This window comes from Clytia hemisphaerica, unplaced genomic scaffold, assembly GCF_902728285.1.
Source record: "Clytia hemisphaerica strain Z4C2 unplaced genomic scaffold, Clytia hemisphaerica genome assembly, whole genome shotgun sequence".
Lineage (NCBI taxonomy): Eukaryota > Metazoa > Cnidaria > Hydrozoa > Leptothecata > Clytiidae > Clytia > Clytia hemisphaerica.
Genome location: NW_027103640.1, coordinates 138,744 through 163,294, shown reverse-complemented (window position 1 = coordinate 163,294; position 24,551 = coordinate 138,744). Strand labels below are relative to the sequence as shown.

At 34.1% G+C, this 24,551-nt stretch overlaps 1 protein-coding gene across 4 annotated transcripts; it reads right to left on the bottom strand.

Annotated features, from left to right (window-relative positions):
- Positions 1-4,700: 4,700 nt before the first annotated feature.
- Positions 4,701-24,071, bottom strand: LOC136802847 (uncharacterized). 4 transcript variants are annotated; one of them, XM_067059607.1, is made up of 13 exons: positions 23,896-24,071; positions 19,186-19,386; positions 12,859-12,916; positions 12,049-12,165; positions 11,215-11,397; positions 9,177-9,407; positions 7,691-7,737; positions 7,233-7,346; positions 6,450-6,621; positions 6,116-6,215; positions 5,646-5,752; positions 5,237-5,368; positions 4,701-4,833 (listed from the first exon to the last, which is right to left on the bottom strand). In XM_067059607.1, exons 2-13 carry the CDS (start codon positions 19,335-19,337, stop codon positions 4,708-4,710), a joined length of 1,539 nt encoding a protein of 512 aa, XP_066915708.1. In that variant the 5' UTR covers positions 19,338-19,386; positions 23,896-24,071; the 3' UTR covers positions 4,701-4,707. The 4 variants fall into 4 exon arrangements, with proteins under 4 accessions (XP_066915708.1, XP_066915709.1, XP_066915710.1 ...); XM_067059608.1 differs by lacking the exon at positions 19,186-19,386; XM_067059609.1 differs by lacking the exons at positions 19,186-19,386; positions 23,896-24,071 and adding an exon at positions 13,395-13,564.
- Positions 24,072-24,551: the final 480 nt, after the last annotated feature.

Genomic DNA, 24,551 nt, shown 5'->3' with positions numbered 1-24,551 from the left:
TACTTATTCCCATGGTAATAGAGGAACAACATGAACATATTTGTGTTTACCTTAAAATTACGACCCGATATATGTAAAATTTATGATTTTATGAAATATTTCAAGATTTCGATATTGCAAAGTCCAAAATGAAATTTTAAATTTTTCAAATGCCAATTTAGACAACTTATTAATCAATTTCTGAAAATCATGTCTTTTGAAATAGTTCCATTCGGTATGGAAAAGCTGTGAAATTTGAGAAGCAAAGCTTACTGAAACTGAAATATTAAGCTTTAAAAGGTATTTTTCCTATATTTGCAGAAAATGACAGAATTTGCCATTTTTGCTGATTCAGCGAAAATTTTTATATATAATGTTAATTTTTTGTTATAAGCTATTAACTCAACCTGATAGGAGTGGAATTCCAAGATTTTTTGCTGTTTCTCATATTTAGAATTTTCGGTTTTATCAATGTTGATTCTAGGGTCCCAAAATACTGGTTGACCTTTAAGATGCTATATATCTTTTACCCATCCTCTAAAGTCACAGATGTGTCTGCATTTTCTGAACGGCATTAGGTGTAGAAAGTTTCCTATACCCCATTTTCATAACTTATTTTCAATATCCAAGGAGCTAGAGTGAGTTATATGCAATTTTTATCTAATTTTGGTGTTAAAATATCTCCTTCATACGCAAATATGTTATTTTGAATCCGTCTCAAACCATCAAAAACATGCTAATTTTCTAGTATAACCATCATTCTTTCTAAATAAACAAAAATCGTTTAATTCTGATAAATCTACAAGTCAGAATCCTCCTTTTAATGACAACCTCCGTTTTGGGGGCCGTCTCCGTTTTGGGGGCCATATACTGTAAATAAACAGTACGTTTTTGATTATCAAAATCAAAAGAACCGGCTCAAATCGTTATCACCCTACAGGGTGTCCCGAAAAAAATTATCGAGTTCGAAGGTTGTTGCGTGTGTTTAACAAATTGTAGCAAAATATGTTCACACAATAATTGTTTTTACAACAGTCGTTATGATAAAAAAGAATTAACTTTCTTTACAATTTTCATAACGTTAAAGTTATTGAGAATTGTTTTTTTGTAAAAGTTATTCATAAAAGGATGTCTCATGACAATTAATATGACACAGAGAGAAACTTTCACAAATATTGCAGATTTAGTGAATCCAGGAGAAGTATGCTATACAGGGTGTCCCTAATAAAAGTATCGAGTTTGAACATGCGATTGAGTAGAAAGTTTTAAGTGTGTATTCACAAAATTGTATTTTAAGCTCTCCCTCTTTTTTCTTTGTCATTACGTAACAATAAAAACATACTCTGCCTGTTTACAAATGCAACGAAATTACGATCATGAGAAAAACGCAACAATTAAAACATGTTTGTAAAGAATCGTATGTAAAACTATGAAAATAATAAAAATGGAATGTATGGAACAATAAAAAAGTAAAACGAGGGAATTTGAATTTTTATTAATTTTGATTTTTAAAGACGTACATTTATGCAACAGGGGAATAGTAAAAGGGCTATTGATTAATTTATACGTTGTAACTACCTTTTGTAATGAGCCTATGTGATGGAGAATGTTCTTATATTTTAGCGATAACACACACAAACTTTTTTACTCAATCACATGTTCAAACTCGATACTTTTATTAGGGACACCCTGTATGTAACCAAGCTCGCCCTACGATTAAAAAAGTTACGATGTATGTATGCTCATAATCTCATATCGTGCATTTTTAATAAGCTCTTTTATCCATTGGTGAAATCTTATTGGCTCATTGAAGCTTTAAAAATTAGTTGAGACGAGATTCATTGTTTCTGACATCCGTGTAAGAAAATATTTGGACTAAAAAAAGACCTGTAAACTTGGCAATCCCTCGTCAAATAATAAGATTTTTCGATCAATGTTTTCTTTAAAGTTAACTCTATTGCTTGATACTTTCCTCCAAAATTCTCCAGCGACTTTATGTCTACAAATTGAGTCTGGAATTGGGTGTGTTTATAAAGAACTTTTCATTTTCTGGCTTGAGAAAATATCTTTTCAAAACAAAATTGAACGGATAACAAAATGGAACATAAACTTTTGTCGTGGACAAAGTTTTATTTAATTTTCGTATATTAAAATTCTAGAATCTTCAATACTGATAATTAGAATGTTCAGAGCAAACTTGAGTTCTACTAAAAAGTCTTATTTCATCGGGCGAGCTTAGAATTTCTTTTGATACATCTTATAAAAGAAATCAAAAGACTTCAACGACCAATTACCGACACATTCAACTCCTGTTTTTCTTTATACCTCCATGGTGAAACACAGAATAACTTTTTTTCTATAGAAGTGGTACGACTCGATACTTTTTTTCGGGAAATCCCTATCCCAAATGTATTTTGATCTTATGAAAGAATTTCTTCCTCAAACTGCGTGTTGGTTGAAGCAATTTGATTCTTCAGTTTTGGATTAAGCCAGGATCTAAACAACGGATCTGGCACTGTTTTCTGTGCTCGTATTTTTATTGGCTTAGAAATCTTGAGAAAGGAATTTCTTCTTCTCAACTTCAGTACACCCCCTTCTCACAAACCCAAGCAGGATTTCTTCGGCCAGTGGAGGTAAAAATAACGGGAAAAACTCGATGGAGATTAATATTCCCATATTTTTTATGCCTGGGGATTTGAATTCCATTTGTTTTCGAGCCAGAAAATTCAGTGGGGATGGAAAAAATAGCACAATATTTTGCAGTGAGGATTTGCTTATCTGGTTAATTTCAGTTGAGACGAAAATTGGAATATAATTTCCACTGCGGGCGATATTTAGGCCAATTTTTCCAGTGTGGAAAGGGGTCCCAGTGAGTCTGAGAAAAGGGGGAAGTTTTACAGCTTCAGACTTTTTTCATACATTAGCCTTCGAGAAATGCCTTGTTAAGAATATCAAAGTTAAAAAGGTACAGAGCCGCGAAAACTTCTGTTGTCAAATTATACGCCTTAAGCAGTATCCCATCATGGACTAAACTGACTTTCGGTGAAATATATTATTTCCCATAAAAAGTTATTGCGAAACGAAAAAGTTATTCATAAAAAAAGAGCACTCACACAAGTGATGATTTGAATGTTTAAGAAATATATTTTTTGCATCATATTATACACTTTGAGAAAATTTTCGTTTTACATAAAAAATAGCTTCTAGACCACGATTACATAATGGTTTTGAGCAAGGTTTAGGAATTCTATAATGTTATGTACAAAGAAAAGAAATATGGAAAATACTATTACAAAAAAAATACAAAATTTAGAAAAATACACGTTTTTTTTTATTAGAACACCTAAAACTTGGCTGAGCCTGGATGTGCTTATTTCCTTAGCATTTTTCAGCCTGAAATGTTCTTAAATGCGTTCTTAATTTTTCAGATTACTCTAAATCGGAAAAATCATGCAAAATGAAGAGCACTTAAAATTGGTAAAATTTGGACAATATTTGACTCTCGATTTTAGAATATCCATCCCTAAGTTCGGTTAGAACTGCTTGAAAAGAGGAAAAAGTTGTAGTTTCTAGTCATTTTTTTTCCAAACCGAGGCTGGGCATGTTCTTACAGTGTTCTTAAATTTTCGACGAATTTCAGCCTGAATGTTCTTAAAAACTGGGTTCTAATAAAAAAAAAACGTGTAGACTAAATTGTACTACAATTGAGAAAATTGAGAAAAATTACATGTGGGACGAAGGATTTAACATATTTCAGGAGTTGAACCCCTGGACAAAAGATTTTGACCCCTCCCCCCCCCCCCCTGGGGACCCCCCTCCCCAAGTACGATTTTTTGTTGAAGAGACAATTGTGTCTGCAAACGAAATTTATATCAAGTGGTATCTTAATAATCTGCCAACTTTTATAATCTAATCTTTGATTTTTTTTCCAAATTCTATTATTGACCTTGGAAATTGATTATCTCTTGATTGAACAAACAGTTTTCATACCCTGTTGATTCCAGACGTTGTTGGATAAATGATTTTAAAGATTTTTATTGTTGAGCTTTTCTCAGGTTTGTCAAATTTACATAACTTTAGGAAAACCTGCCATAATGGAAGCCAACTTTCGAATCTGTAGAGGCGACTCTTTAAACCCTTTGAACGCATATCCAAAGCTTACATCAATAATGGCGGAAGCTACATAAGTTAGTCAACTTGAAAACCTCTCTACAAAATCCTTTCAGTATAACTATAAAACTGAACTGTAACATTTGGGAATACATACGTAACAACTGCTTAGATAAATATTTACAACTGTTTATATTTATAAATTCTATCGCAATATATTAAACTTTTTGGATATGCTTTATCTGTTGTCATAAAAATATTCATTGAAATATGTAATACAATGAAAAATGAAAAAAAAAAAGGAATAACTCAGATGCAAGTTAAGATATCGGGCAAGGAAGATTCCTAACACTTGCCAGAAAACTTTTCCCAATTCCTTCTTCACTTTGTGAAGTGTATGTATGCAGAAATCAACTCTTTAAGAGTAAACAGTAATGAAAAGAATGTCTCAAAATGCTTTTAAAAACCATCGTCACCTAAAATGTAAGATCCAATTTTTGTATCGTCTGCATTGGAGATTGTATCGTTAAGACCATTAGAGACGTTTATTTAGGGCCCAATTCTAATTTGTAATGCAATGTTAGTTCAACGATTTTTCTGGACTTCTATACATGCGCATCAAAGCCATTTACTGTTATCATTATTGAAGCCACCTGTTTGCGAGATGAGAATTATAACTTGGACAGCGATAAACAAAGCACCCCACATATATCTTGGTTTCATTGGAATCGTAAAAATCTCCGCCTGTTGAAATGAAGAAAAGTTCTTGATAAATTTCATAATTATCATCATAAGATAGACAATAGACTTTTTCAAAAGAGCTAATTTCAAGGAGAGTGGTGTAAAATATCCAGGTAGAAAGATTTTTAAATATCCAGGGAGGTCACAAGATTATAAGGGTAGGGCGTTTTTGTGCAACAATGAGTTTATATAATAGAGTCAATAGTATTCAAGAAGGCTTTTACGTCAAAATGACACATCCATCAGGGGTTTTCTGTCGGTGATGATTCAGGGGACAGAAAAATTAGTCAACGATACAGGTAGTATAGAATCTTAAAGAGCGACAAGTGATCATTTTCTTGAATAGCCGAGTTCCATTGATGATTCTAAAAGACCCTAGTGACAATATTGACACAAAGTGTTTCACCTGTAATTCTACTTTATGAATGAAATTTAAGAACGAATCGATATCGAGTTGAGTGTGCGATTGAAAACCAAATACACGAATTGATAATGCTTTATCGAGAAGAATCGAGGATCGAGATGTCGCACGTCCAGCCTGTTGTTGAAAAAATACAAGAGTAAAGAAATAATTCACCATGTTTGAAAAAGTGAGCATAATTGATAATTGATTTGAAAATAACCAGAAATTCATGGTTTGGATTTGATCCTTTAACCCTGTCGCTGAAGTTCACCAGGGTGTGTTAATATCCACTGAATTCATTTTCCCAACGATTTTGGTAAAAATCAAGTGTTTTTGGCAAAAAAACCTGGTGTGAAAATTTTAGCGAGCATTAAATTTCGTGAATTCTCGAGAAAATAATCCACGTACTTACCAAAACAAAGACGAAACAACAAAAAAGGGACAACTCGAAGACGGTCACCAGACGATATAGCCAAACGTACGTGATGTCGTTGTAAAATTGAAAGAGAAGCACAGAATCTGAAACAAAAAATGATATTAAACTTTACATTGCTAAGAGATTTCTTTGATATTAGCCTTGTTATTGACCTTGGTAGTAACTGTTTTCAGAAAAGATTTCCAGGTACCACCCCTGTTTTTGAGTGATATCATCAAAAACATGCTTGAAATTACCCTAAATTGCGATTATTTTTCAACCTAAAGCCATTTTTGTGCTAGATTTTCTTTTAATTTACTTGGTTAATCAGAGTTCCGGTCCGCACATGCTCGACTTTAACCCTAGTACCCCAGAGCAGGGAAGTCCAAGAGTTAAGAATCTCTCCTAGGTAAAAAATATTCAATTCAGTTGTATACGAAAAACACGACACATGGTTTACTACTTACTTAATATAAGAACGATGAGTGCATCAAAGATAAGTAAAGAAACACTGATTGATAGCGATCCATTTAGACGATGGAAGTTTCGTTTGATCTCCAAAATTTCCTGTGATAGAAAATCAATCTCTTTTACTAATAGCGTAATTAAGTTTTAGTTTAGACGGACAACTTTCTACCCTTTCTTTTCTAATTACTACAGTAAGCAAAAAGCGGGCTGAAAGTTGGCAGTTGAAATTTCCCAAAGATTCCGACTTCCTCTTAAATACCGTCAACTTAGCTTTAAAAATAAAAAGGTTTGCACAATGTTACATAATGTTATTAAGTATGAAAAGAAACATACCTTCATGGCAGTTTTCAGTTCGGTGGACTTTTCTTCCAGCCTCTCAGCCACATCATCGATGTAATAGGTCAGCAAAGCACATTGTCCACAATAACTTAATGCTGCTGCCAAGTTGACACAGTTCGATAGTAAGTTGGAAACAGTGATCAGAGTGGCCATGGAATACATTAAACTATGAATGTAAGATGATACACCTTTCAACCACAGATATCTTATATAAAACAATAGATATAGGCTTTCCTACCCTACTGGAAGTAAAATAATTCGCCATCTTGGACGTCACAAATTAGCTTGCGCGACCCTTGAAATTCTGAAGTCATTAAAGTGTCGAAAAAGTTTCAACAGTGAAAATATATGTTTCTACTGTGACCTGCTTTAAGCAAAGATGGCGCATTATTTTGCTTAACCTGTCTTGGCTTAGGAAAGATAAAGATAGGCAGCTCTATCTAGTGTTTTATTTAAAATATCTGTGCTGCTAACCCTTAAAGTGTGAGGAGATTGCGTTCGAGTTTGCCAGGATTGATTGACGTCAAATGGATCAAAAAATTTGAAGCTTCTGCTATTTAGTAGAGTTAGCTAATTGAGATAAACATAATATCTTATGGCTGAAAAGGATTATTACTAAAGACTTGTTTCTAAAAGCTAGTGTCCAAAGCGCGCGTACTACTAGATGAGCAAAGGCAGAAGAAGCGGAAGACAGAAGCTGAGACTGAAAAACTTTTGTACACTGGAATCACTTGGTTATTCGGGTTTTCATCGAAGAGTCGAATATCATAGACTTACATTGGTCTTGACTTGGGAATTCCGGTTCCAATGTGAAGTCCGAATGCGAAGAAATAATGAATCATGGTTCCAAGACATGTAATCAACCAAAATACACCAAGAAATAAATATAATCTGAAAGTGAGAAGAACTGTTTGAATTGGTTGTGCATTTTGAAGATGAGGAGTGAAAATTGATTTGACGAATGGTTTAGTATTAAGTCTCGAATGTTAATTTAATGTTAAGTTAAGAGCCCCCACCCAGCAGACCCAATTCGCACAATCACGATTCACAATTCACTCATTCACGTGAACTTTTGCGAGATTTGCTGTCCGTGGTGCTGTAGTTTGTTTTTGAAAAAGCAGCGCTTTGTCAATTCAAGCTCATTTTAGAAGAAATGGCGCCTTGTTACTTTTTTGAGTCACTGGGCTTCTTGTCTTGTTTTAGCTTGGATGTGATGCGAAATAAAAAGATCTTACCTCAACCTTTTGGTCATTTTGCTTGGGTTGTGGCTTTGAAGATATACCTAGGAGAAAATTTCACGTTTGATTTGAAAGATCAACGACTATAAATCACCGTAGAAACCACCCGTCGGTGGTATGGTTGTTTTGAAAATATTTTGGGGATCCGCAAAATCCGTCAGAGTCGCCGCAAAAATTTCTTTCTTTAAGAGTTTTTTATTCAATTATTCAATAATTACTTTTTTATTTAAGTTCGAAATACAGTATCAGGTCTGCGACACCTTAAATAGTAATAATAATAATAATAATAATAATAATAATAATAATAATTTTTTCTCGGCCGACTTTTAGTTAACGACTATTAGCTTTTTACAAACCATAAACTTTAGCTTCTTTACTTCAAATTAAACTACTTTATATAGACACAATCTAATTCTAATTTTTTTCAACTACGTATATCTTCAAGTCCTCTATACCAGAAATCCTTGACGAGACATCTTTGAAAGCGGAAAAATTTTTCAAACACGCAGATAAACAAACAATTTCTTTGCACAAATTTGAAAAATTTATCGGTGAGTAAAGGAATATCTCTTAACACTTTAAAAGTAAGATAAACCTATAGCATTACCTCTAGGACGTAAGCGGTCTCAAGTTTATAAAATATTTTCAACATTTTATTTAATTACGATTTTCGACGATTTTATTTTGATTTTCATGAATTGATAATTTTAGATCCACTCAGATTCTCACATCCTAAATCCAGCCTGAGCGATGATAATACATTAAAAATTTCTCTTGTTATACCTAAGTTTTATCGAATCAAACCGGATTCTAATTGCTAAGTCTCACCTAAATTACTTTGGTTTTCCGTGAGACGCCTTGGAAAGCGACAAATTTTTCAGAAACGCAAAATGATAGTTTTGCAAGACTTTGATAATTTTCTCGGTAAGTAAAGGTGTATCTCTCTTATTAAGATATTTTCAAAATTGTTTACTAAGATATTCCATCGAGACTTAATATTAAATTTTTCTTATTTTTTAGTTCTTGTTCTAATATTATAATAGAAAAAGTGTACCTAATCTATCTTCGATAGAAGGAAAACTTTTATAAATAGTGCATTATCGAAACATTATCAAAATATATCTCAAACAATAATAAAACATATTTATAGTGGCTAGCCATGGAATAATTTCCCATTGGTAAAGTGTAGTTCTGAAATTTGAGCCCATTAGTTTAAAGTCTTTAAATTAGCGGACACTAACTTGTCTCCAGATGGTGCCCGCTAATTAGATGTTCAACCGTGATCAGAAGAAAAAATGACAGCATTGTATATCTACATAGAGGAACTAGCTCAGCCCCTGGTGAAGCGAAGCGAAGAATCTTTAGAAAGAAAATTTTCGAAAAGTTTTCTAACCTTGGAGAGACTTTCCAACAATTCTTCTCTCGAAATCAGAATTCTAATTTTTTGAAGACATAAGGGAAGAAATATTCTTTCATCTCTTACCTTTTCCATGAGAGCGTATAAGCCTTCATGTTCTTGAACGCGAAAATGATAAAACCCAATCAGGAATGCGAAAAAATGCAAGAAATTGGGAATGACGTAGGTGCCAAAGATATGATTACAGGTTCGAATCTGGAGTTCTTGTTGGTTGGACCCGTTGAAAAAGTTAGAAGAGTTTGTCGTGGTCCAATTGATAAAAGTGACGTTTGGTCCATACGTTGGTGTAATTGGGGTCTGAAACAAGAAAATTTGATGTTAGGTCCATTATATATTACGACCCAACCCCCTAAAGGGCCGATAGATAAGACTTGGAATTTTGTGTGTCTAAATAGCCTAAAATAGCACCCGTTTTGTTATATGTATGAATTTTCTAAAAATGGCTGTTTTCAGTTGATAAGTTAAGTATTTCTATAACTTTATCCCTGGATTGCCCCACTTCTTAGGACTTTCTTTTTAATCAGTGAACAATAAGGAGAGGCATCAAGAACCACTTTTCCGGTAGTCTAGCAAGCTAGACGACTAATTTATTATACATAGTATAAATAAAGCAAAACGTAATGAATGGAACAATTTTAGTCGTCTAGAAACCTTTGTGCACTAACTCCAAACAAAAGAAAAGTGTCAATATTTGCGATTATAATTTTTTCCTGCTCAAAGTAATTCTTGAGAAAAAAAATATGTGTGGATTTGTGCGGTTTGTGTAATTTACGATGCACGATCCAACGATTCACGATGCGCGATGCACGATCCATGCATATATTATGTTAATCATTCTAATTATGCACGAATAAGTTTTCATAATGCTAGCTACAAACATCATATAACAATAACGAAAAAAAAATTAAAAAAAGAAGGGGAAATAATTTATCATAATCAGAATGATTAAAATAACTTATATCTTCTGTGTAGAAAAAAACAAAAATTGATATAACGAGAGAAAGAAAATGTTCGCCGCATGCCTCACTCGTTTTTAAAATGAAAGAAAAAGCCTTGACGTCATAGAAAAGTTTTGGCGCGAAAAGTTTATTAAGACACAAACTCATTTTTGTACGTTCATTATTTTTTTAAGAACAGTGACTAATGCAAATAAGGAATCATTGGCTACATTATTACTTTTGGCATGTTCTTATAAAAGCCTTTCACCAACTGAATTGCAACTGGTGCCCTTATTTATTTGATCTTTTTCTTTGTTTGATGATCAAGTTAATTCATTTGATCTTTCTCAAAAAAAGTGAGTTTATACACGTGCTCTTCATTAAAAAACGTCTTCCCTACTTTACCACAACATTGTAAATTTTTGTTTATAACCCTGTCTCAATCCAATGCATTTGGTTGGTTTAATCGGAGAAACGTTTTTTTAAATAAAAAGGTTACAAGATATTCAATTCAAAGCATGGACAAAAAAGTTTATGTTTTGATTTGATTTGATTGTTGAGGTTAAAATATATATATACACGCATACTTTACATTGATTTTCCAGGAATACAAAAGAAGGAATTAAAATATGTGATTACTAAAACCTGTAAATGCATAATTAGAATAATTAATATAATATATGCATGGATCGTGCATCGTGCATCGTGAATCGTTGGATCGCGCATCGTAAATTACACAAACCGGGATTTGTGTATTGAAAGTTTTTCATTTGAGTTGATTTCGTTTTGAGAGATTGTTGTTGCTTGATAAATTGTTTTCTCGCTACGCAAGTTTCTGCGTAGCTAGCCCCTGTATCTATAAGGCTGGAACACCGGATTCTTCCAGTCGTTTATACAAACTAAATCCCGTATTATTATTATTAGTATTGGTATTATTAGTATTACATGCATTATAAACGACTCCAGTCTACTTTTCCGGTCTTCGATATATGAACCGGCGAGGGATTGAACCAACAAACATGCGGACCGTATCCAAAAGCTCTACCTTCAGACACATTGCAAACGAAAATTAGAACCTGAGACGATGATTTAGGCGGTGGCTTAATTGTTGTAATGAATAATTTAAGTGACAAGAGAGTTAGCATAACAGTGAAAAAAAATCTTACCACAGAAGGTTTAATGATATGTGCAGGTTTATCCACAACCAACTGTCCATTACAAGTTAAGACACGAATAACGTACCAAAATATAAGAATACAAAAGAAAATGAAAGTGTACAAATAATTCCAAAAATTGATCAACCACGCTGGACAACAATCATATCTGTATCCAAAGGGACGCCAACCAATCTAAAAAGATAACAGAAATATCTTGAAACTTTGGTCCTGGTTCACGGGTCAAGAAGGTCGGCCGATAGCACATGAATAGCTAAGTCTTGTTAGTTTGTTTATTAATAATTGAGAGTCTTAAAACCACGCATTCAAAGAAAAAAGGTTATACAGCAATCGTATGTGCACCCAAAGGGACGTCAACCTATCTAAAAAAGACAGCATAGAACGAAAATAGTTTGTAGCAACTCTACTTCTAGTTCGCGGGTCGGCTAGCTCGACCGGTAGCATATGAAAAGCTTAAATTGGTTAGATTGGTCTAAGGTGAAGTGGAGTTTAGAAGTTGACAACTAAAACTGTGCACTTTCAACTACTCGTGTTTAAAATATGTAAAAAAAGTGCATAGGCTCCCTTATCGCTACCAGCCTCTTTTCTTAAGTCTTGGATATGATTTAATGAGAGATTTGTTTCTACTAGAGCACCAAAAACTCCAAAAATTGGAATTAAATCACATTAGATATGAGAACAGATGAGAATGATTATAACTTTTATATATAAATTGATTAATCTCTCTGTAGAATCTTCCCTATAAATCGTAAAAATAACAATTTTAAGGATCTTTTATTTTCAGTGGTTATAGGAGAAGATTGGCGCTGATCCATTCCTACTTACCAGACATAGAAGCTTGAAATATGGAATGACAACGTTTGATTTGCATTTGTTCAAATTGTACGTCACTGCATTTTGATGTAAGGGACTTTTCGAAAATGAGCCTTCATAATCACGAATCTGACAGAAAGGAAATCACAAAGAAATGTTAAACGACTCAAGGTACCTCTTTGAGATTGTATATCTTTATAAGCGAAGATCGTCTCATTTCCCCAGTGGCCAAAGCAAAGATATTCGTCTCGGACACGGACATAGATCTTCAACAACAAACGAGACAAAATTCTTCAAATTTTGTAATTTTAAGTTTGTTAAATTCTTTTTTGTACTTCGATCAGACGTAAATCCGTACAAGACGGAAGAACTTTGCACACTTTTTTCCCTCGAAACCTACTTTTCTTTCTAATCCGTAATTTCGATAAAACCATTGATCGACAACAGCCAAGACAATGGATTTAACTGACTGGCACCAAGAACCGCAGCCGTGCATGTCATTGTCCAGCGACTAACGTTTAGCCCTTAACTAAGGGGTACTGAAGGTAAGTAAGCCCTTTTCACATTTAAATTGAAAGGATGGGATGTTTGACACTAAGAAAAACCAGGATTATGAGAACAAACTATATAAGAGCATCCGTGAGGCTTTAATGGCCAAAATATCAAAAACAAGTTATGAACATTTTAAGGCTTTGTGCACTCTAAAATAACAAAGGTGACTTATTATTAGGGAATTGCCCAGATGTACTGTACTAAAAAAATAAAATAAGAAAATTTTAATAAATTTTGCATGTTCTTATAGAAGAAGCGTAAATAGCTTACCACAATACCACTGGCTTCAAAAACATCAGCATAACTTGAATTCAAACTGGGGTCGGAGCTAAATAATGAAAAAATATAAATTATTGGTAAGAAGCTAAATATTCAACTGAAAACTCTCATGAACTCACTGTAACTTAGTTAGTCACTGGAGGTCCTAAGGTACCCCATCCTCCTGAAAAATATACTTAAAAAAGTTATACTAAAAAGATCATAGTTTTAGAGAGTCTATCTCAGACCAGAGACATACCATAGCTTCATAAAAATTAAATGTCTTTTGGTAGAGTCAAAAGTAAGTATTTCCTTTTCCAAAGGATGTGGTAAAGTTTCGCAGATACACACGGCCCAAGCTACTCTACTATTTACTGAGTAGTTTTACCCTAGTTTTACCCCAGTTTTACTATCAAGCTGTCCTCCGATCACAAAGAAGGGAATTCACTATCAGTTTATGTTAGTCCTTTAAAGCTGGACACGGAACACTTTAATTGACCAATTGACGAGGAGAAGACAAACGAATAAAGATTAAAGGGAAATTATACCGAAGGTTATTCATACTTTTCAGAATCCAAATGCTGGTCATCAGTGGACACGTCCGAAATATAACTCGACGTCCACGAGGAAACGGACATGGATAAAAGATGACGTGTGATATTTTTTCTGTATGCTAAACTCTTTTTCATTTATAAGAACAATTTTATAAGAACAATGAGGCCTAAGTAAGATCGCCAAAAAAAACAATTTAAGAACAATGCTGAGCCTGGAATTGCATGTAATCTCCAGTAATTTAGGAGTCAAAGTATAAAAATTGGGTATAAAGCGTAAAATACCTTAATTTCACCTTATGAATAAGAACTGGAGAAGTACAATTCGAAGTGCCAAAAAAATAAGAACAGCCGAGCCTCATCAAAATCTACTAGTTCTACTTTGTTGGAAAGAAAAGGGTTTATGGAAAAAATGCTCAATTTATGACGTTTGAAAGTAGATAATGTGGAGAGGATTAGAAAAATTGATGGTACACGCTTTTTTAATAAGGAACATCAAAAGATTTTAGAGCCTTCGGATGTTTATAACTTTTTGAGTATTAAACATAAGAATGTTCTTAAAATAGGGTGTAAACTGGATTTAGAATTTTCGAATTTAATAAAAAGGACAGTAGACTTTTGGCGCAAATTTTACATCCCTAAGTCCAAAATGGAAAAAAGCCTATTTTTGGGCTCTTTTTGACTCTGAAAGTGTTTTTGTTGAAACCTTTTTACCAAAAACTATGAAAAATTATAGTTTAGGGTGAAATAAAGCCTAAGATTGCCATCCAGTCTTTTACAGAACTCAATATTTACAAAAAATGGGTCAAAAAGCTCTCAAAAATGCCTTTCTAGGTAGAAAAAGTGACTTTTTGTCAATATAGAGTCCTGTCACTGTTTTTCTATTTGGTTAGATGTCATGAGATTTTGGGCTCATATTCAGTACCCTAAAGAAGTTTAGGAAAATCAAAGCATAACCCTTTTTAAGCCCCTCTTTTGATTTCAAAATGGTAGCCAAATAGAGCTCAAAACTTCAAATTTTAAATAAATCGGAATCTGGAGCATAATTTGGAGGTCTCTAAAAGTGCAACAAAACAAGTAAACCATCTCAAATCTATCAAAATGATGGAGAACTATGCCAAGTATCAGGAAATATCAATGGCATCTTGTGAAAAGGGTTAGATTTGTCCATGGTGGTCAGTGGGAAATCGATCTAAGTTGGCTAAAACCCGCAAAAATCACAATCTGGGGCATATTTCAGAGAGCTCTAAAATTAAAATTTGTTGCCCCTTTTATTAAATTGAAAAAAATATATTCCAGTTTATACCCTACTTAAATACATTGACCATTTTGTGAGTATTTTTGTGCAATATCCTTAGAAATTATGCGTTTTGAAGTTCTTGGTATTTTAGCCTTCGAAGCCTTAAATGATTTGTTCTTATTAAAAAGGCGTGAAGAGAGATGCCGAGAGAATGACTTTTAGGCGAAATCTTCTGCCGTTCTTATAAGAAAGAAGCAAATCAAAAAAATTGAAATTTCATTATAGAAACAACGACTATATCTAATATCCTTCCGACTGAACATCCTTAACAATCATTTAAATTAGTAATAAAATCATTAAAAAAAAGCACCAGCGAAAAAAATTAAAATCAACTGAACCCTTTATTAACTATTGACGCTGTAAAGCTTTCTGCTGCTTATTTTTTTAACCTTTCATAGAACTGTAATGTCAATCAAGTCAAACAAAAAGTTCAAACGAGAATAAATTCATGTCAAAACTCCTGAAATTACATGCCATCAAAACAAACAACAGTATTATTTAAATATATAAAGTTTCAGTATCAGTACGAGTTTAAACATCTTATATATAAAAACTTATTCTCCAAGTTTTTCCACTGTTGTGATTTGGCATACAACATTATACAAGGAAAGTCTTTCAAAGTTGAGTCTATCTAAAGCTCAAGTGGAATGAATACAAACAAATAAACAAATAGACAAACAGCAGAAAAGCAAATCGCCTTCACGTCAAACATAAGTTCTATGCACGTTTTCTTTTTATAAGAACAAATTATATACGAACATAAGGCTTCCATGGCCAAAATGTTAAAAACAGCCAATTTTATAGGAAAATGGACAAAAATACATAAAAAATGGGGAAAATAAGAACATGAACATGTGGAGAACCTTTTTAGGCTTAAAACTCAAAAAGTTAAGAACATCTGAAGGCTTCACAAATTTTGTATGTTCTTATAAAAAAACGTGTATATAATAACCCTCATTAGTGACACAGTGTGTTCTATAGCTAGACCTTAATCATCCAATTTACAAAAAGCGTCAATTTATCGACGTCCAAGTGAACGAGCAAGACGAAAACTTAATCTTTCATTAATTAGAGCAAATAACATATTTTTATTAGCCAACGAGTTGCAAAGGATCACACGCTTTAAGCCATGTAATACAGTAATAAGGGTGTTATATGATAATACGATAACGTAACGGGATAATATCAGTTTGTATAATTTGTCCCTTCAATAATTTTTTGCTTATTTCCTCCTATGTCTGAATTAGTCGTCTAAAACTAAGATATTTTGAGGAATTCTACTATACGAATCAATCAGCGCGAGCTATACCAATTATTACAACTTGCTGAATAAACATAGTTAGTAATTGTAGTTTATCAGGCCATATGGACAATACAGTGGAATCTCCAATTAGCGGACACCATCGGAGAATAGGGTCAGTGTCCGCCTTTTAGAATCTTTTCAATTCTGTGATCTAATTTTTTATTTGGTACTATCAAGGGGTGAAGTATGTAAAATTTTAGTCTGAAGTGCTTTTCTAGAGACACTAGGACATCGAAGAACAAGAGAATGGTTATTAAAATGGGCTTTTCCAGAAAAAATCCGTTCATGTGGTGTGGAGGATGAATTGTCCTAGGGGTATTGAAAAAATACCAAAAAATTGCAATGTCCAGGGGGTAAATTCCAATGTCCAGGGGTAATTTTTTGTGTCCACGGGGTCCAGGGGTAATTCATGAAAAAAATAATATATCCTCCACCCCCCATGAACGGATTTTTTCTGGAAGAGCCCAATGCAACAATTTAGTTTTTACGAGTCATAGAAGTGTTGAGGTTCCTGTAAAATATAATCTTTATGACGTAAGCAAATTCAGCAACTGGATACTAAAGGGAGCGCTCAAAACTTCTATGAGCAATTTGTTCAATAAAACTTTGAAGTGTTTAAGAAATAAATAGTTTGGATAAATCAATCCTATGTAGTTTTTTAACGTCTGTGACCAGTTTAACAGTCGATGTCTGCTAATTAGAGAGGAAAGTAGGGTTTTGACCATTTCGTGCGAAAAACTTTGTCTCTGATTGGAGGGTCCCCTGATTGAGTGTCCGCCTTTTGGAAATTTTTTTCTGAGGATTTGACTAGGAAATGGCCGGGGAAAATAGAATTGTCCGCTAATCAGAGGTATCCGCATATTAGAGTGTCCGTTAATTGAAGACTTTACTGTACTCTTTTATTTAATCAAAGACACCATTTTCGTAAAATTAAATATCGCGTTTTAGAAACTTAGACCAACTTGGCTGCGCTTTTAGATAATTGGAAAAACAATGTTATAACTTAATTGCTAGAGTTAGGTCACTAAAATTCATTTTACATTTTTCATTTACGTAACTGGAAAAATGATATTGTAGAATAACATTTCCAGTCACGTTACTTAAAATTGTAAAAAGATACACGTTTTTCTTTTTATAAGAACATTCGAAATTAGGATTTTCGGAACCTACAAATGTTCTTAACCTTTAGACGCCGAGAGACGTACCACGTACGTCATATATACAGGCCGAGAGACGTACCACGTACGTTTTGATACTGGGGTCCTTTCAAAGTTTAATAAAATAAAGACCAGTTTGAACTTTTCTATTCTGTAAAATTTAGCAGACAGGATAGGGGTGAAGGTTCATTCATTCAAAATTTTACGGGTCCTGCTTTTATACATCTCGAGATATCGGAACTCAATGTCGGTGTATTTTTCAAATGTCAACAAAACATCGTTTTAGTGGTGGACAGAGGTTGTTTGATGGATTTTTGGACTGAAAAGTCATGTTTATGTCTGTTTTTTTTCTTGGTTTCAGCATATAAATATCATTATATGAGATAGAGAACCTTTATTGGCAGTTTCTATGTGGTTTGAAGGGGTTTTAGGGGGTATTTCCTGACATACATGCCTATCTCTAGCTCCAACAACTCAGGGCTGTTTTGCCTCAGTTTTTCCACTATTCTGGTGTTTTATTGCTGGAATTTACATGATAGAGAGTCTGTTATGATTATTGTAGTAATTTTATAGGCTTAGGGTAAGTGCAGGGCCAATTTTAGAGCAACAGGACCACTTAATTTACCTGTTGTGGCCAGAGTGTCGATTTTGGTGGAAAAGTGTGCTTCACCGAAACTTAGATTCTGAGATGAAATGAGCTTCTTCAGCCCTAAAATTTCACACAATGGTGGCTTATAACATAAACTAAAACAAAATAATTTTTCTGGGACCAATCTTTACCTTGTACCCACTTTTTTCATTCAATTTGTCAAAAAAAAGAAAAAAAGTGAAAAAATCGTAAACATGGAATTTTTACTGTTTTGATTTGAGGCTGTGTAGTCAGGTTTAAAAGGGTGATGAGGCGTCTTTTTAGTATTATCTGAAAAAATAGATCCTTAGCATTTCAAAATGGGTTTACTTTTTACTTAAGCTTTAGCGGTTCAGATTTTATGACATTTTCCGCGAAACCTCCAATTTCATGAAAAAAACAGCGGCAGCAGCGCGCGCTGTTTTTAAAAACAGCGGTGTCTAAAGGTTAACATGTTCTCGTTTTCGCCATTTTGTGAGTATTTTTGTGCATTGTTCTAAAAAAATAAGGTGGATTTTTAGAGTCCGCGAAATTTTAAAATATTCTTAATATTTTTGCCATCGAAACCTTATGTTCTTATAGTTTGTTCTTATAAAAAAGTGTGATTTGAGTAGTATAACATCAAATTACTTTTTCAAATTGAAAGCCCCTCTATGATTTGTTTTTGGTTTGAGATAAAATTAATGTTATAACTTAACTACTCGACTTAGGTAACTAAAATATTTTCGTTTTGATTTACGTAACTCCAAAAATTATATTTAAGAATAACCATTTCGAGTTTTAATTTATATAATAACAAAATCTATAGATAATATCAATCACAATGAACCTGGACACAAAGCGCCTCATAAGGTGGTATGAGGGCAGAAATTTGAGAAAGAGTTGTTCACGCAGCAGGATGGGAAAGAAGAAGAATATTGTTTTGAAAATCGCGAACACAGTTGGGAAATTTTAATACGAGTTATTTTGAATTTAAATTCACGTTTTCTTTCTAGGTGGCAGTCAATCAGAGAATGCAACAACAGAAAGGTACACGTTTGTTTATAATGAATATTCAAAAAAACCTTCGGATGATCTTAACTTTTTGCGTTTTAAAAATGTTCTTAAAATGTTCTTAGCTTGTTCTTAATATTTCGGTCATTGAAGCCCTATGTTCTTATATTGTTTGTTCTAATAGAAAAAGGTATGTTTATCTTTATTTTGGGAACCATGTTTTCCCTTAAGGAGAGTGAACATAAAGCTTCGACGGCCAAAATATTAAGAATAAGTTAAGAACAATTCAAGGCTTTGCGGACACGAAAACATCCAGTTTCTTACGAAATCAAAGAAAATGGTGAAAATAAGAGCATTTTAAGAACATTTTTAAAGGGTGTTTTATTCTCCTTGACACAAGAACCCACCTTTTGCCCATCTCTTCACTATTCGTTTTGACTTCATCGAGAACAGGTGGGTCAGTGAAACTGTGCGAGTCTCGTTTATTAGGGTTATAAGAAGTAAAAGGGTTGGATGAGCGAGCCATGCTGCTCTCTCTCATTGTCACTATTGATGCCATTCAATTCAAGGTTTTTATAACTGCAATATGTTGCATTGTAAATGTTAAACTAAAGGAAAAAGAAAAGATTTAATAGTAATCCTATAGAAAGGTTGTTGATATTCATAGAGAATTGAATTAGTCAAAATAGCTGAAAAGACGTTAGATTTTTCGATCAGTTATGATAAAAATAAAACGAAGATCTAAAAATTTAGTTAAAGGTTTTATTTTAACATGAGTGTTCCCGTTACATATTAGACACATATTTCATATCAGGACAGTGTCTGAATATTGTTATATTGGGCTGATATAAACAAAAAATTCTCATCTTTCTGACCAATCTCGCTCCACATCCTTCTTAATCCATTGTGAAAAAGCTTGTGAATTAAAATGCGTACAAGCAAACGATATCACTCTAATTTAAAAAACTGATAGGGTATCACAATAATATTCACTTCTCCATGGCAACAAAATATTAAAGATTTTTAACTGGGCTTTTTAAAACCAAACGAGCTACAATAAAAAGCAAAATAAGAATGGCAGAATATACTCAACGACTGAACCACTTCAATCATTTTTTCGTACAGGGCTTTGTTCCATTATTTGACCTAGTGTCTAATGTATAAACTTTCCATCTCAAGATACAAAAATTGGTTTCAATTTGACAGGATTGATCACAAAGCAAAATATAGTGTTGCGAAACTGTTTCTATGCATATCCAATGACAAAATAATTGTCTAAAAAATTTATCTTTCATAATAGCACCCCAGAGGGGGGGGGGCACTCAAGGTAGATGATAAGGTACCTACCATACGTGCGGCTCTTTAGGGTAAATTTTCCAAGCTTCCCAAAGTGCACTGTAAGGGTCGGAATCAGCAAAGATGAAAAAATAGCACTCTAAGGGTGTAAAATTTCGAAAATCTGACCATATTTTGCCTGAAAATGGTCAAAAATTCTCAAAACATACACCGTAACGGTCGATTTTCGCTCAAATTTGCTCAAATTTTTACAAAATTTTCTCTACACTGTAAGGGTCCGATTTCAAGGGCCTAATTTTGGTCGTTTTTGAATCGAGTGCCCCCCCCCCCGGAATAACATCTGAAATAAAGTGTCTGAGAAAAGCATTCATGAAGAAATTAAATAACATTAACATTCATTTAGATGTCGAATAAGTAAGTCATGGTAGGTTCATCAAAACACTCTAATATGAATATTGAAACGCCTTGCCAAATATAGAAAGGTCGAGAGCAAAGGTCATCGACTTCTTTTTTTTAAATAAGGTATTTAAAGTTTGAAGTGACGTCTTAACAAAAATGGAATCTAAACAAAAGAAACACTGCGACATTAACCTTTCAACTGAAATGCTGCGATCTTTTTCCCTTCACACGACTTGAAAAGTTAGTTCAAAAATAGATTGAAGAAGATGAATTTGAATTTGGTTTAAAAACTCTTGACAGAGTTTCTTTTTTAATTGAACTGGTTAGAAGACAAGGTGTTACATTATAGATTTACTGGGATTGTGTCGAGTTTGTCAGTATATTTCGATTTCTAGCCAATGATCGAAAATTCCAAAGATTTTTCCAAAAAAAAAGAAGGGAAAAATCAAAATATAATGCCGCATTCTTTTTCACCGTTCAACATAGATTTTTCAAATTAGGGTTTTCCTGCTATTAAATGTATTCTTCCTTTGGATAAAAGACTATCGATAAGCTGGGGTAGAAGGGGAGGGAAGAGGACAAAAATTGTGTAATGTTAAGCTCACCCACGTGTCTTTTCTACATCACTGAGGACGCCAGAGGACGCCAGAATTATCATAGCGCTACAAAAATGTGCAACAGCATGGCATGAACCCCCCCCCCAGCCCGCAGGGGGGGGCTACAACCAAAATCTTCCTGAAAAAGGCTTGGGACTGGATTTTTTTTTAATTTCAGGGGGTACCTATGATCTCTGGGGGTATCTAACTTTTATGCAGTAAGGTCTGGGGGCTTGGGAACTATATTTTATCTTGCTTTTATCTAACTATCATTATTCTTTTTAATTGTAAGAATATACAATTTTTTCATTTCTTGACATATACTCAAGTCACAGGGGGTACCAATCACAGGGGGTACCTACTAACGTCTGTTGTTTGGGGGTACCTAAAATTCAGGGGGTACCTATTTTCTTAGGGGGTACCTAAACCTTGATTGGTCGAAAGTAATCCATACAAACAATGTTGATACTGCTGTCTCTCAGTTCAATGAAAATATCCTCGGGATATTAAATCGTCACGCTCCTTTAACCAAAAAAAGGTTGCGCGATTCCAGCCCTCACTGGGTTACAGAAGACCTTCTAGATGCAATAAAAAGAAGGGATTATCTGAAAAAAATTGCATCCAGGACGAAAACTGTTATTGATTGGAACAGATTCAAAAAACAGAGAAACTATGTCGTTAGTTTGAATAATCGACTTAAAAAGGGACACTATCAACGCGTGCTTGATGAAAACAAGTCAAATTCCAAGAAACTTTGGAAAACTCTAAATAATCTTGTCCCAAATGACAAGAAATCAAACAACTCACCCCAATTCATCACAGACGATGAAGGGGTCGAAATTTCTGACAGTAAAGAAATTGCTGAAAAATTCAATTCCTTCTTTGTCTCAGTTGGCTCAAAGTTAGCAGCTGCATTTAACTTCTCTCGTACTGATCACATTTGTCCGTCTGTCTGCCCTAACTCCTTCATCTTCAGTAATGTCTCTCTGGCGACTGTACAAAAATTGATTAAGGAGCTAGATAATGATAAATCTACAGGACTAGATGGTATTTGTGTCAAATCACTGAAGCTTGGTTCTCCTATCCTCTCGTTCTACCTTTCTCACATCTTCAATCTGTCTCTTAGAACAGGGGCTGTCCCAGAAACTTGGAAACAAAAAAGGGTAACCCCTGTGTTCAAAAAAGGTGAAGTGGACAGTGTCAATAACTACAGACCGATCTCCATCCTCCCAATCACAATGAAGGTTTTTGAGAAAGTAGTTCATGAACAAGTTTCGACTTTCCTTGACAACAATAAGATCCTGAATCCATCACAATCAGGATTTCGATACGGACACTCAACGGACACTGCAGTTATCTGCGTTTCCGATTTCATTCTTGACGAGTTAGCAAATGGAAAGTATGTAGGGGCTGTTCTTGTCGACCTTAAAAAGGCATTCGATACTGTCGACCACCAAATTCTCTTGAAAAAGGTATTCTGTTATGGTATGAGAGATATACCCTTCGATTGGTTCCAGTCATATTTGAGTAACAGAAAACAATGCTCTGTAATAGATGGAACTCAATCCTCAATGGCAAATGAAGAAGCTTATGGGGTACCACAGGGTTCTGTCCTGGGGCCCTTACTCTTCCTTTTATACATCAACGACATCTTTGACTGTATTGACCAACCCAAAACGTTTTGCCATTTATATGCTGATGACACAATCATTGTTCAAAGTGCTCGTAGCCCTATTTCTTTAAAAACAGGACTGGAACAACAGCTTCAGGATCTCAGTGCCTGGTTTTACAACAACAAGCTTTCAGTCAATACTGATAAAACTGAAGTTATCTTTTTCGGAAGAAACAAAAAGGTTAACGAATGCAAAACTCTTCCACCAGTTGTTTTTCAAGACGCTGAAATTGAATGCAAAAGTGACGTGAAGTACCTTGGTGTCATATTCGATGAGAATATGTCCTGGGAAAAACAAGCTAGCAGTGTTCGTAGCAAAGTTTATCTTAGTCTAAACAAGATTAGAAGAATATCACATCTAGTTGATGACAGTACTAAAAATCTACTAATAAACGCTCTTGTATTTCCGCATCTCAACTACTGCCTTAATTCATGGAGCAAGGTGTCTGCTGCAGTATTACGAAAGTTTGATTCTCTTTCTCGGCAGATAAATCAAGTCCACACAATGAATAAAGATTTTCGTCAGCTTTGTGACTATTCTTCTGCATTGATGACTTTTAAAGCTATTAACAATCTTGCTCCCGAATATATTTGTGAGCGTGTAAATCTCGCTAGAAACATTCACGACCACTACACTAGATTAGCCGCTCAGAATATTTAGCAGTACGGCAAAACAGAAACAGATTTGAAGCAAAAACCTTCGCAAGCTCTACAATTCCTATCTGGAATAACCTACCCAGGGAATGCCGTGATGCTGAATCGATTGTGTCTTTCAAGAGTAGAGCAAGAAAACATTTCTTCACCTAATTCTCCAATTATTTAAAATCCAATTTTCCTGTTCCTTTTTGTTACTGTTCTTGTTCTGTTCGTAGTGGCCCTTCGTGGAAACAATTCTTGAGCTGTCTAAAAGCTCTAGAATTTTTCGGAGCCAGCCACTTAAAACATTCGTTATTATTATTATTATTATTATTAACCCCTGGTCCATGCCATGAACAGTGTAATGGCTTTAAATAAAATGAAATCTAACGTTTTGTTTCCAGCATTTCTAAATCAGACAAGGTCAGTGTATCATCTGGTACTATCAGTAAGCATCGAAAGACTGGTAAATCACTGAGAACGAGGTTGAGGATATATGAGCAATAGAAAATTAGTACCTGTCAGAGTTTTGTAATGAATCAGCAGTTTTACTGTTCATTACAATTGTTGGAGCTGGTCTTCCGTTGATTGCCTTTTTCTTGCCACTTGATTTCTTGTTCAAGAACATCAGCTACAAAGAACAGCTTTATGCAAGCTTGGTGGACTTCTATTTTCTTTCAATTTCAATTTTAAAATCACTGTTAAATATGAAAAGAAGTTTCTTTTACAAATAATTATTTACAAAAATTAAGTATATACTCTAAGCAGAAATAATCTAGCAATAGGATCAGAATCAGAGAATAAATATAACCCTCTGTTCTATAGCTGATCACGTTACGTACGCTTTTTTAAGCAGTTAATTTTGGTTTGCTTTTAAAAAAAATTTCTGTATTTTTGTGATTGTGTGTGTGGATTGTCAGTTTTAGTTTTGTTGTTACATACTTTGGTTGGTGTCTTTCAACTTTCAAATCATTCTCCTTTTTCTCTCAGCAATTACGGTCGCTCGAAAACGGGATTCCGTATCGGGTTCTAGGCTGACTTTTTGTACTTTCTTCGTTATCTCTTTTTGCTTTCTTTCATTTATTTCTCTATTCACTTCTGGATAGTGTCAGGCCAACACTACTTCTTTTCTTCAGGAAGATGACGGGTGACTCGCGGGTGGCAGGGGATGCTT

Bases quoted from the DNA above. Each gene is read 5' to 3' on its own strand.
- LOC136802847 (XM_067059607.1), bottom strand. From the start codon at position 19,337: ATGGCATCAATAGTGACAATGAGAGAGAGCAGCATGGCTCGCTCATCC. The intron at 9,408-11,214 runs GTAAGATTTTTT...TTCTTGTTTCAG, and splicing joins ATATCATTAAACCTTCTGTG to ACCCCAATTACACCAACGTA. The intron at 6,622-7,232 runs GTAAGTCTATGA...TTACATTCATAG, and splicing joins ATTCCCAAGTCAAGACCAAT to TTTAATGTATTCCATGGCCA.